The 13939-nt window shown below is 41.8% G+C and overlaps 1 protein-coding gene across 2 annotated transcripts in view; it reads right to left on the reverse strand.

Annotated features, from left to right (window-relative positions):
* TDO2 (tryptophan 2,3-dioxygenase) overlaps positions 1-13939 on the reverse strand; it is a 114783-nt gene that overhangs the window by 41033 nt on the left and 59811 nt on the right. For both annotated transcript variants that reach the window (XM_032955141.2, XM_076067524.1), the window contains exons 6-7: positions 13138-13324; positions 10343-10450 (exon numbers count right to left, since the gene is read on the reverse strand). In XM_032955141.2, the coding sequence (XP_032811032.1) occupies positions 10343-10450; positions 13138-13324 (295 nt within the window). The remainder of the gene's footprint in view (positions 1-10342; positions 10451-13137; positions 13325-13939) is intronic.

Here is a 13939-nt window from a genome sequence, read left to right on the forward strand (position 1 = left end):
ATACTGTGAAGGAGCATGCACAGAAATATCTTCTAGCGCGCCCACCCTCCCACAGTATGGCCAACTCAGTCGTGAGTCTTCTGGCCCAGTGGGTGGTGTAACGCACCAGAGGAAGAGCATGACCCCTACTGAAGCCAAAGCCTAGACAGAGAGCATGTGGAGCCCTGCGCTCCCAGCTGCAGGCCATCTGACTATTTTCTGGGTCAGAGAGGTGAGAGGCCAGAGCTCACAGAAAGCTCAGTGCATGCACTTGTTAATAAAATATATATTTAACTTCCAACAATAACAATGGCGCAATATTCCTGAATCCTCCACCCCACTGCGTCTGTCCACACTCAGCAGCCTAAACGGGTTCAACCACAGGCAGGTTGCATGTGGTGGGGTAAAGTGTGGGTACCCCCACCTATTCCAATACGTTTGGCCTGCATGAGAGAGTAGGCCAAAGTACACGGACTCCTCTACTTATGAACGAGTTAGGTTCCAGAGGTCTGTTCGTAAGTCGATTTGTTCGTAACTCCAACTTTACTCCTGTCGATTCCAAACATGTTGTACGGCATGTACACTAAACACTGGGAATGTCTTCAAAAGTTGTATATTCTCTTCTTTGGTTCTTTCGGTAAAGTCACGTAGAATGAGAATAAAATAATAAATCAATCAAATAAAATAACACAATAAAATTCTCACGACGTTTCGGCCACAACATAAGTGGCCTTCTTCAGGTGAAAGGAACAGACCTATCGGGACGACAGAGCTTCAACGACAGAGCTTCAACCTGTCATCCCGACAGGTCTGTTCCTTTCACCTGAAGAAGGCCACTTAGGTTGTGGCCGAAACGTCGTGAGAATTTTATTGTGTTATTTTATTTGATTAATATATTATTTTATTCTCATTCTACGTGACTTTACCGAAAGAACCAAAGAAGATTAATCCTTCCAGTCACGAAAGCTTTAAATCGAAATTTGTATAATCTCCTGTAGATGGAGATGCCTGTAGATGGAGGTTCTTCATGTTCTGCAGTCGTAGATGCCACCACCGTCATCTACGACTCTCGGTCCGAACAGGCAACTGGACATAAGGACAGATTTGTTCGCATCTCTCAAAGTTCCTAAGTCGAATGCTCGTAAGTAGACGAGTCCCTGTATCCCCAGAGCAGCTCTCGAGAGCTCCCTCTCGTGAAATCCCTTCCACCGGTAGTGCTGCACGTAGTGAAATCCAAGCCCTGCACCATTACCCATTTATTAGCTTCTAACTATTAATCTCTCGTGTAATTTATCAGCACTATGAAGCAACGTTGCATGTATACGTGTTGTACGTTGTTGCATCGTAGGCCTACTTTGATAATTGTTAATATTGGGAGAGCATCATCTTCATGTGCAATTTAATTTTTAGTGTGCAATGTTTTTGAGGGACTGTGTATCGGTGTCTTGGTGTGGTCTGGGACTGTTCTTTCTTGCTGTGATTTTGCTGCCATGCCTAAGTTTGGGAATTGGTGTACTTATGCAATTTGAACTCAAATACTTTATCTATTTTATGTATTTCGTTTTAGTGATTTGCTTACCTTTCCTATACTTTGCACTCCTATCGTTTTATTGTATTGTATTTGTTGTAATAACTTTCTGACCCCGTGCCCTACTGGACATCTATTCATAAAAAAACAGCTTCATAGCTCATCGGATTTCTCCGGGATAAATAAAGATTCTGATCATTGTAGTCATCATCATTATCATCTATCCATTTACGAATGAGAGGATTCCCGAGCTGTTGCTTTGCCTAACGATTCAATTCTAAGATAAATACTTACGTCTGCAATACTTGCATAGACGTTGCAATAAAATTTGTACTTCACCTTGAAAAAGGAAATATTTGAACAGGGAAACAAACATGGTATAGACTGTTTAAACAATGATTGTGAGAATCAATAGTATGTTGTCATCTTCAAAGCATTCTAGTTGATAACATCTAGCAATGTCATCTTGTTTCAAAGAGGTCAAGAATTGACCAATTATGATGATGACAGCAACGTTTTAGTCCTGCTTTTCTGCTTTTTTGCAAGCAGTTCATGTACAACTTCTGAAGGTAAAGTCAGGCATAATTCATTGATAGATGTTGGGGCTAATTTTAAACGCAGACATTTTCAAGTCATAACATTAAAACAAGTGAATTAATAAAACATTTAAAATTATTGCGTGTCTTCTGAGACCAGTACAAGTCAATGTCTAATTCTGATTAATAAGTACGGAACATTAATTATAAATACATAAAAGTGAATCAACAGCTCAAATTAATCTTATTTTAGCTTAATTCAGCTAACTTGGAGACTACAGACAACACGGATCGATTAAAATTGTATTAAGAGGCCTACACAGTGATTTACGTATCTGATATGATCATCCTGTACAGTAGGTACATAGAACAAACGGTCACTAGCATTTTCATCGTGCATGCTAAAGGCACATAATGTGCAACATTACACTATGTTGTTGTATGTATGTTTAACTTCTTTCGCACAATACATAGCCAACCCTGCTTATCGGAGGTGCAGGGGAAGAACAACAAACGAAACACAAAAAGCAGTTCTAAAAATATGAGTTTTAAATTTTGATTTAAAATGCATAAGCTCCGGGGACTTCCCACGGCTAAAACCCAATGAGGAGAATTGTACCGATTCAGCCTTAGCAGTGAACCATTACCTGAACATAGATTACGGTTCGTCCAATGGACGGGATACTAACAGAGAGTGAAATGATGCTGAAAAAAAACTGGACTGATCTGCGATGTTGAACAAGCTATATCAAACAAAACAATTAAGTCATGGTCTCAGGTTGGCTTATGTCACATTCTGACCATGGAACTAGTTGTTCCATTCAAAAGGTTCACAACCCAGGCAGGCAAATAGTTGCAAAAACAATGCATATGTGTAGTGGCATTGAATTGGACAGCATACAACTATTTGGCAAAACATATGGCCACCCAATAATTAGCTTGTGAGTTCATATGGCATCATGGTCCATATTGGCAAATTTGAATATAACCCACAAATTCCTCAATTTGAATCTGCATAGCAACCATCGCTGCCCTACTGTGAAAACTTAGCAGGATCCTTCTGAGAAAGAGTCATGAGGCTCGCTGAGGCTTCCCTGTCCATGGTTTGCTCATCTATCTGACGTCCCATGAGAAGTTGACTGGAACAGAGTCTGATTAATCAAATGGTCGCTGCAATTGGAATGTGGCTTTTCAACAACTTGTTAACACAGCACATCGAATTATGCGTTTACGTCAGAAACAAGAAAATGAGAATCTCCAACTAGAAATAAAAATTACAGTTATGAAAAGCTAACCCTGTAATATGAAATAATGAAAATGCAATTTGTACTCAGATATAGAAACGTTAAACTCGCTTTAAGGAATTAAATTATTAACCAGCGCTATACATCTAATTTGCAGATAAAGAAAACATATAAAGGCAATGATCCCCATGTAGCTTATACAGGCTGTTTGGGCAAGTGCTATTAGCGAGTAGCACCTATGAAGGCTGGAACGGCACACAATAGGGGGTGGTGTGGCCAGATCGACGCCTGTCTGCCTTTGTCTCCCCAGTGCCCGACGTTTACACACTGCTCTAAATACTAATGTAAAGCTAAGTCGGCCTAGCGGAAGCCCACGACCATTTCAAATAATCACCACCGATGTTAGCCGTGGTTGGGAATTGATCTGTGGCAACTCGGTTCATAGTGCAGTGCGCTAATCACAACACTGCATCTCATACATACATACATACAAAGTCACGGACGAGACCAGTAATGAAACTGCAGCCAATGTAGTCGATTACCACTGTGGAGATGGAGCGATTTTATCAGGCTATGTGTGCAGGAGTGTATGGATTGTGGCTTTTCAGGTCCATGAGTGATGGCTTTGGCTGATGATTGTGATACATCTCAAATGCTTTGACAGCAGATTCAGAGTTTGATGATGACAATGACCATCATCGTCATCATCACGTGTAATAATGTTTAATTATGTTGGAGGTGTCATTATCACCACTGTGTTCCACTCACAATTGATGCTGCAACAGCAGCGAGGTATAGTAGATTGCCTCTCTATACTGCACAGTACCGAGTGTAGCTGCCATCCTGGTATCCATGATAACAGCTGCGGTACAATGTCCATGTATGTATGTACATGTACAGCCCTTTTTTCAGTCCACTGTGGAGATTATTAGATCATACTTCCCCATGCTACTCAGTGTGAGTTTGAGCAGAGTACGCTTCAGCAACGGCTTTTACCGCATTGGACTCTGTTGACAACATCGGCCCACGGCAGCCTATAGCACTTGTTTATTTCATGGTAGTAGTTGCCCACCTGAGCACTATCAAGGCTCAACCCGGCTTAGCTGCTGACATCTAATGAGATGGGGTGCACTCGTGGTGATTCGGTCACAGTATTATGCTGTCCGCTTCATTCATAAGTTAATGAGGATTGATCTACAAAGGTGCTAAGGTGTCTCCCCCAAGTGTCACGAATGTGAGGAGTTCTGACATACTAAATACATCTTATGCTATTGGGAAATGAAATGCATTCCAAGCTAGACATTTCGTAATATGTCTTAAAACGACTTACAGGGCCGGTGGTAGATTGTTGCCTCTCGTTGCAAAGATTTGTGGTTCAAGACCCCGGGGCCACCCTAATTAATCTTGTATTTAGTGCATACAGTGAGGGAAAAAAGTATTTGATCCCCTGCTGATTTTGTACGTTTGCCCACTGTCAAAGAATGATCAGTCTATAATTTTAATGCTAGGTTTATTTGAACAGTGAGAGACAGAATAACAACAAAAACATCCAGAAAAATGCATGTCAAAAATGTTATAAATTGATTTGCATTTTAATGAGGAAAACAAGTATTTGACCCCCTCTCAATCAGAAAGATTTCTGACTCCCAGGTGTCTTTTATACAGGTAACGAGCTGAGATTAGGAGCACACTCTTAAAGGGAGTGCTCCTAATCTCAGCTTGTTACCTGTATAAAAGACACCTGTCCACAGAAGCAATCAATCAGATTCCAAACTCTCCACCATGGCCAAGACCAAAGAGCTGTCCTAGGATGTCAGGGACAAGGTTGTAGACCTACACAAGGCTGGAATGGGCTACAAGACCATTGCCAAGTAGCTTCGTGAGAAGGTGACAACAGTTGGTGCAATTATTCGCAAATGGAAGAAACACAAAATAACTTTCAATCTCCCTCGGCCTGGGGCTCCATGCAAGATCTCACCTCGTAGAGTTGCAATGATCATGAGAACGGTGAGGAATCAGCCCAGAAGTAAACGGGAGGATCTTGTCAATGATCTCAATGCAGCTGGGACCATAGTCACCAAGAAAACAAATGGTAACACACTACGCCGTGAAGGACTGAAATCCTGCAACGCCCACAAGGTCCCCCTGCTCAAGAAGGCACATATACATGCCCGTCTGAAGTTTGCCAATGAACATCTGAATGATTCAGAGGACAACTGGGTGAAAGCTATTTCAATGCTAAATTCTATGCTAATTCCTTTGTCAATGGGTGCCTCTGCAGATGTGTATGCTTTAACTTTAACATAGGCATTTCTGTGACCAGTCACAAGCTAATCACTCAGCCATTTCAATGCTAAATTCTATGCTAATTCCTTTGTCAAGGCGCTTTGTTTCTTCTCACACAGCTTAAAGGTCGCGATCTGAGCGTGGCTTTTTCACTCCAGCGCTGTCCTCCAGACAGTCTCGTCCCTTCACCTGATGAAGGCCGCTTGTGTTGTGGCCGAAACGTCGTGAGAATATTATTGTGTTATTTTATTTTATCAATTTATTATTTTATTCTCATTCTACGTGATTTTACCGAAAGAACCAAAGAATATGGGTGAAAGTGTTGTGGTCAGATGAGACCAAAATGGAGCTCTTTGGCATCAACTCAACTCGCCATGTTTGGAGGAGGAGTAATGCTGCCTATGACCCCAAGAACACCATCCCCACTGTCAAACATGGAGGTGGAAAGATTATGCTTTGGGGGTGTTTTTCTGCTAAGGGGTCAGAACAACTTCACTGCATCAAAGGGACGATGGACGGGGCCATGTACCATCAAATCTTGGGTGAGAACCTCCTTCCCTCAGCCAGGGCATTGAAAATGGGTCGTGGATGGGTATTCCAGCATGACAATGACTCAAAACACACGGCCAAGGCAACAAAGGAGTGGCTCAAGAAGATGCACATTAAGGTCCTGGAGTGGCCTAGCCAGTCTCAAGACCTTAATCCCATAGAAAATCAGTGGAAGGAGCTGAAGGTTCGAGTTGCCAAACGTCAGCCTCGAAACCTTAATGACTTGGAGAAGTTCTGCAAAGAGGAGTGGGACAAAATCCCTCCTGAGATGTGTGCAAACCTGGTGGCCAACTACAAGAAACGTCTAATCTCTGTGATTGCCAACAAGGGTTTTGCCACCAAGTACTAAGTCATGTTTTGCAGATGGGTCAAATACTTATTTCCCTCATTAAAATGCAAATCAATTTATAACATTTTTGACATGCGTTTTTCTGGATTTTATTGTTGTTATTCTGTCTCTCACTGTTCAATTAAACCTACCATTAAAATTATAGACTGATCATTTCTTTGTCAGTGGGCAACCGTACAAAATCAGCAGGGGATCAAATACTTTTTTCCCTCACTGTATATTGGCTTCTGCACGGTGGTGGACGTTAAAGGCCTTACAACATGGTTTGAAAAAAATTAGGCCATGTATGCCAAAACTATGGTCTTAATTTGAACAAAAAATTACTCGCACATTACTTAATTGGTTAAACACATGGGGATAATCGCCCTTTATTAAAAAAATACATATAATTACTCCATCCTGAAGAAGTGTATTGAGATCCAGCGATGTTTTTTTCTGATAAAACAAATTTCTAAAAATTAATTAGACAAACTTAATGACTAATAAAAAGGGTATGAGTATGGCTTCTCGGAATTAGGAAATGTACATCATTAATGCACTTGTGACGGTTTTCGAGTTGGCACATTGCATCCTGCATACTCATTGTTCCTTTCTTAATTTCACAGAAGGTTAAAATGGAAGACAAACTCTTTAAGAACCCTCAGCAATGTCATTCCTAATGGGTTATGCGTCACCTCTTTATCAAACATAATAAACATCAACACTCCTTTTTTCCATCAGTTTGGCCACTTCAGCATTTACTCACTAATGTTTATTACAATGGCACGTGCTGACACCATCTTACTACCACTGACGTTAGTGCATTCAAAAGGATACAGAGCAAGACAAATTAACGAGTTTGTAGTTAAGGGATGTAAGCACACAGGAGGGATGCTGCCGCGGTAGATAAAGGTTTGCATGCCGGACTTGCAATGCAGAGGTCGCCAGTTGGATCCCCTAAACAGGCTTCTCATCGGGTTTTAAGTAAACAATCCACCCAGCATCTGCACACAGACTAAATTCCATCACTCTATCTCCTTATAAGAATAGGTTAAACCCTTTCAGGCCATAAAACAGGTGTCAAGATGTTAAAATACCTAACAGAATCCTTATTCAAGGAACCCTGCTCACCCCCTATACACCGTTCATCATGCTAAGTCCGCCATTTAAATGCTATTTTTATGCTAATTCCTTTGTCAAGGCACCTTCATTCCTCTTACACAAGCTTAAAGGTCGCAGTCTGAGCTTGGCTGTGTTCACTCCAGCGCTGTCCTCGAGACTGTCTTGTCCCTTCACCTGAATAAGTCCACTTGTGTTGTGGCCGAAACGTTGTGAATTTTTTATTTTTTATTTTTTGTTGTTTTATACTTTTACTTGACTTTACTGAATAGAACCAAAGAGTACGAATCCTTGCAGTCACGAAAGCTTCAAATCTAGAACTGCTTTATGTGTTTAGTTTATTGTCCTTCCCCGCACCTCCGATAAGCACGGTTGGCTACGTATGGTGCGAAAGTTCAACATACATACAAATGCGTATTTATTCTCTCCATCCCCAAGGGCTGACATTAAATTTAAATTCTCATATGCTGGCTATCATCCCTTCTAAAAAACAATTCTAAAAACATGTCCTGCAAAAGCCCACTTTACTTCAACCAAAATTAAGTATTTAACCTGCAGGAGTTTACTAATCCACAACTCCTCCTTCTGCTTCTAAATTTATTTTAAACACTGCATTCTTTTTTTATATAATATTCAGTACATTGATTTTAGTAATAGGTTTTTACCCTTTTATCTGGCACCAAAACTGGCACCTTTATACAAGGGATCATGTTTGCAATAACCACAACACAAGCAGTCAAAATGCAAACAAAAAGAGACAACTCTGATAATGTTATGCACTGTCCTTGAAATTGATTGGTCCACACCCTAGACGGCTTTTCTTAGAGCCTAGTCTCCACTTGTGTTGGACCAGATGACGCCAAAAGGCATACAACTCAAAAACAACGCACTATCAGAGTACTGAGGGCTCTGGGTAAGCATTTACATTATGATGCCTCCTTTGCCAGTAGCAAGATATAGTAATAGGTTTTACACTTTTATCTGGCACCAAAACTGACACCTTTATACAAGGGATCATGTTTGCAATAACCACAACACAAGCAGTCAAAATGCAAACATAAAGATACAGCTCTGATAATGTTATGCACTGTCCTTGAAATTGATTGGTCCACACCCAAGACGGCTTTCCTTAGAGCCTAGTCTCCGCTGGTGTTGGATCAGATGACGCCCTTGTATAAAGGTGTCAGTTTTGGTGCCAGATAAAAGGGTAAAAACTTATTACTATATCTTGCTACTGGCAGAGGAGGTCTCATAATGTAAATGCTTACCCCGAGCCCTCAATACTCTGATAGTGTGCTGTTTTTGAGTTGTATGCCTTTTGGCGTCATCTGGTCCAACACAAGTGGAGACTAGGCTCTAAGAAAAGCCGTCTCGGGTGTGGACCAATCAATTTCAAGGACAGTGCATAACATTATCAGAGTTGTCTCTTTATGTTTGCATTTTGACTGCTTGTGTTGTGGTTATTGCAAACATGATCCCTTGTATAAAGGTGTCAGTTTTGGTGCCAAATAAAATGGTAAAAACCTATTACTATATCTTGCTAATGGCAAAGGAGGTCTCATAATGTACATTGATTTTATTAAATTATTTTACCAGTAAAACGTTGTTGTGACATTAAACACTGTACAGCTGTTGTGATATGAAATGTAAGATGCATTCTTTTCTAGATTACTCGAATGACATCATAAGTATCACTGTTGTATCCCCAAACATGGATTTATGTAGCAGTTTCAGACAGCACAGCAGCCATCTCTTCCCATGACTGAAAACAGTTATCACACGAGTCACCCTGAATTTTGACCGCTGTTGAATTATTACTGCATACGTTTGTATTGGTTATTGAGACATTTCTAAACCTCCAAAAATGCTTAATGTGTTGTGGAACCAGTATAACAGAAATTAAATATAATACATCGACAGCAATGCTTAACCTGTCGTATCTCTGTGCTTTGAGAACATCGCCATATTCATTATCACCTTGAGCACAGCGTCTTGCAAAGTGCACGCCTCTTGCTTTTGTTGAAACAAGCCGTACTCGTCACAACGTGGAATGTATGCAGAGTGCACGGGATGGCTACTCCGACCCCACTGTCTCAACCGTCGCATCCTCGGCGTCCGCTGGCGTCCTACTTTACGAGCGACAAAAATAAATATTGCGACCGGTCTGGGCGTAATACGCCAGCCCAAGGCCCGCGGGGGCGCCCGGCGGCTCTGTTCAGACGGCGTCAGACGGACGGCCGTCAACTCGCCGGCTCACGCCGCCCATCTCTACCTTTGTGTCCGCGACCTGACAACGCGGCACGAGAACTGGGGGAAGCGACTGGACACGGCTCTCGCGTAAACTCAAACTATAAACTACCAAGTAGGGTTCACTGAGCTACAGAGCTCTTTTTCAGAAGCGACCTGGCCACAAATGATCGCGCAAAGAAGTGGCGTATCACGTGGACATTTACAGCAGAGGGATAAACCGGAGGACCTGAAGAAAAATCCACACGATCACGGGGAGAACATGTAAACTCCAAATATACAGGCATCAAAGTCGGGATCGAACCCACAACCACCTGTATACCAGGTGAAGTAGTTAACATCTCACCACACATGGGCGCAGAAGCCACAGGCTGCTGCTGCTATGCCTGCTACAGACCAAGGCAGATCCTGGAGCTTCGAGTGAAGGTGCTTGCACAGGAGGAGGCTGCTGTGACCCTGTGCTGGCCACGCATCTCGTGAGTGAGTGGCTTTCTCAAGCAAAACAAAACAGAAGAGAGGTCCCCACCTTGGCCTTGCAAGCCTCTTCCTCCAACCTTTCAGAGACACTCTTCTTCAGCTTCTCCCAGAAGTTGAAGCCGCCCACTTCCAAACCTGGGGTCCTCTCAAGCCACTCCTGAAAAAAACACAGATTAATCACAATTGTTGACAACAATAAAAAAACGTTTGAATACGGAGGCAAAATGTATGCCTTCCCTGCCGACACACTTATAGTGAACACGAATTATGTAAAAAATGATAGATATGTTATATAAAAAAATATTTCAGGGTTCCTTTGACTGAAATCATATTAAACCATAAAACATTATTTTGCTTTAAAATGTTCATGCTTGAGGATGTTTAAGCATTATTTTTCTAGCCAAAAAGTATGGCTTTTAATAGAAGAATGTGAAGTATGTTGAACACTAACAAGTGTAGAAGACTATGTCTGCATTTACCTAAGAGAATCATCCAAGAAATTCATGCTATTATGTGGGCCATTATCAACTGTAATTGGTTATACATTCCTGTAAAAAATTCCCTTGATATTTGATTTGACCTGAAACATTATTTTACAGAATGCAGCAGATGAGAGCAAGTACTGGTGACGTTATTAAGAGCCCACAATCATGTTTAAATGAAAATAAAAACCTGTCTTACAATGCCACACACTTGACCTCCCAGAACATTTAATGCAGCTGGTATAAACCAATATAGCATTGTAAAATACATCATCTGGTTATACGTATTTCAGAAAATTGACCTTGCTCAGTTTAAACATTACTTTTTGGAGGAAACAAAAAAGGAAAATTTCACCAAATATTTACACTGTGTAGGGTATAATGTTCATTATTATCGTTTATCCAAACAAGAGGGCATTATGGTTGATAATCTCTTTAGCAAAAAAAAACACTTGTGGAAATGTCACTACACAATAGTAGTTCTGTATCATCCTACTTCGGTTATCAGCTCTTCAATTACATCTAATGCACTTCATCGTCATCCATCGTAATATTGTGATGGTGGCATCATTTTCGCACCGTTACATTAATTGATTTAGTTATTCCGTCTCCACAGCGGTCATCGTTTTTTTGTTAGAGTAAAAATGCCTCCATGCTTATATGAGGATGTGTCTACAATGGGGCGTCTCGCTGTTGACTTCTCACGAAATTGGTACCGGATTTTATCAACCCCAGAGTAATAAACAAAGATGGCCACCGAATCCTGCGGTTCTTTCAGATGTCTTTCTGTGGCCGTCTTGAACGCTCTTCCTTCCGATATTAGGAAGCCGCTGAAGCTGTGTATTTTTAAATAGTCTAGGTTGAAACCTAATTTATTTAGCACTCCTTTTTGTGTTCAGTTTGTTGTCCTTCCCCCGCACCTCCAATTAGCGTGGTTGGCTACGTACGGTGCGAAAGAAGTTCAACATACATACAACGATGGGCTCAGTCATTCAACAACTGTTTTTCATTTCACAACTGTCGAATTGTGAGTGTAGTGCTCTGCCGCAGCACCACATTGCCAAATTAGAAAAAAAAACATTAAGCAATTTTCAACATCAGGCAGCAGACACGGTGGTTTTATGTCTGTCACAACATTTTCACATGCATTCCATGAATATAATACATTCTAAAAAACTGAACACAAAATTTACTTCTGATCCAGCATCCAGTTATATGGTAATACAATTACTTCAACCAAAGAATTGAGCAACTGGTATCCACAGCGTACTCAGACGTCACTGGGCTTTCATTTTGTGCCTTCTTTGTGGGTAAAAAAAATTATACATTCATCTAAGAACTTGATAACGATGATGACTGATCATGACTAACGTTACATACGTAAATTTATAAACACCCATGCACGCACACACACACACATATAAACAATGGAACGCATATTGTACGTACATAACCCTCTATAATGTATGTTTGATTAAGCATTGTTAGCAAGCACCTATTAAGACTAGAATGAAAAACGGTAGGGGTGATATGGTTAGCAGCAATCGCTAACCAACTTTGTCTCACCAGTGATCATGTTTAATACTGCACCAGGTCATCATTGAAGGCTAAGTTGGTCTAAAGGAGAACCTTACAAGTTCTGCATATACTTTGCTACTGATGTTAGCTGTAACCGGGTATCAAACTCAAGCTGCCAGGTTCTAAGCACAGCACACTAACCACTGTGTCGTACATATATTTACAAGTATATACTTAATGCAATAATATTGGACATAAGCCCATGTACACATACAGTACAATACGAACAAGATCCCCCGTATCACCTCAACAGACTTGAGGCAAGTGCCGTTTGCGAGCACCTATGAAGGCCGGTATGGCACATGTGGGAGTGGGTGGTCAACACCACGGACGGCCGAATTTGTCTCCCCAATGGTGATGTTTACACACCGTACCAGGTACTCATTTGTAGCTGAGTCGACCTAGGGGAGGCCCAGGACCAGTTCAGATAATCATCACCATTGTTGGCCAAGAGCGGGAATCAAACTCGGGTCGCCGGGTTTGTAGCGCAGTGCACTAACCCCTACTACAATCACTCCCCAGTACATACATATGCACACGCACATGCAAATACACGTACACAGGCGAGAAGCGTTTAAACGCTGGGCTTTTAGCATTCATGTCAACCCTGGTTACGTAGGCACCCACCGACACGCTTCCACCGTGAAACTCGAATTGAAGAGTGCCGGAACGCTGATTTTGTTTCGACTGACGACGCCAGTGAATTTGAACGTGCCAGCATTTGCTGCACTGACAGTGAAAAAAAAAAAAACGAAGGCCATTCCGAGTTTCGAGCCCCCTTCACCTGAACGAGCTGCAGGAGCGTGGGCTCGATTTCCGACAAGCGCAGCTTCTCAAACTCCTCTCCCCGGAAGCTGTCGCGGAAGTGGCGCTTGTTGTACGGCACGCGCAGGCTGTCCGGAACACCGATCTTGTTCTCGAGCATGCGGAACTGCAAACTCTGGAACCCAGACGCGGGCGCCAGGTAATGTCTGCGGGAAGTCCAAGTGATCGTCTTCAAATGGGAACATTCACTGGGTCGCTCTTATTTTTTTTACATTGTTATATTCTGCTAATGTTATTTGTTACTTATTATTATATCTCTGAAAATGTACTTACGTGTTATTAAAAAAATGTCCTTTCCTATTCTTATTTTTTTTTTAAATGTAACAAGAACCCGGTAAAAGGCACGAACTGTAACAAGGGTACAGAAATTCAACGGACCAAAGTCTGAACTCAGTATTCCTGAGTCCTGGGAGGGGGGGGGGGCGGTATTGGTCTCACTTGCCCCATTCACGTAGGCAGGGACTACGAGCAGCGGGTAGCGGTAGGGTTGTTATATGGGAAAGGGCAGGCAAGGGGAAGAGGAGCAAAAGGAAAAGGAAGTGGGGGCGGGGGGGGAGTACACCCAACAAAACCTTTAACACCTCGTAGTAGTAGGCTTTCACGACTAACATTATCCCATAATCGAAGTTTTTGGGTCAGATCACGTGAATATAAGTATTTAAGACCGAAACAGGAGGATTTCTCCACAACTCTGGCTGTCGCCTGATTATGCTAGTTGTAATTACTGGCGAAACGTTGTACTCAGATTGTAAAAGTTGTGG

This window comes from Petromyzon marinus, chromosome 16, assembly GCF_048934315.1.
Source record: "Petromyzon marinus isolate PM22_M1 ecotype Great Lakes invasive population chromosome 16, UKy_Petmar_22M1.pri1.0, whole genome shotgun sequence".
Lineage (NCBI taxonomy): Eukaryota > Metazoa > Chordata > Hyperoartia > Petromyzontiformes > Petromyzontidae > Petromyzon > Petromyzon marinus.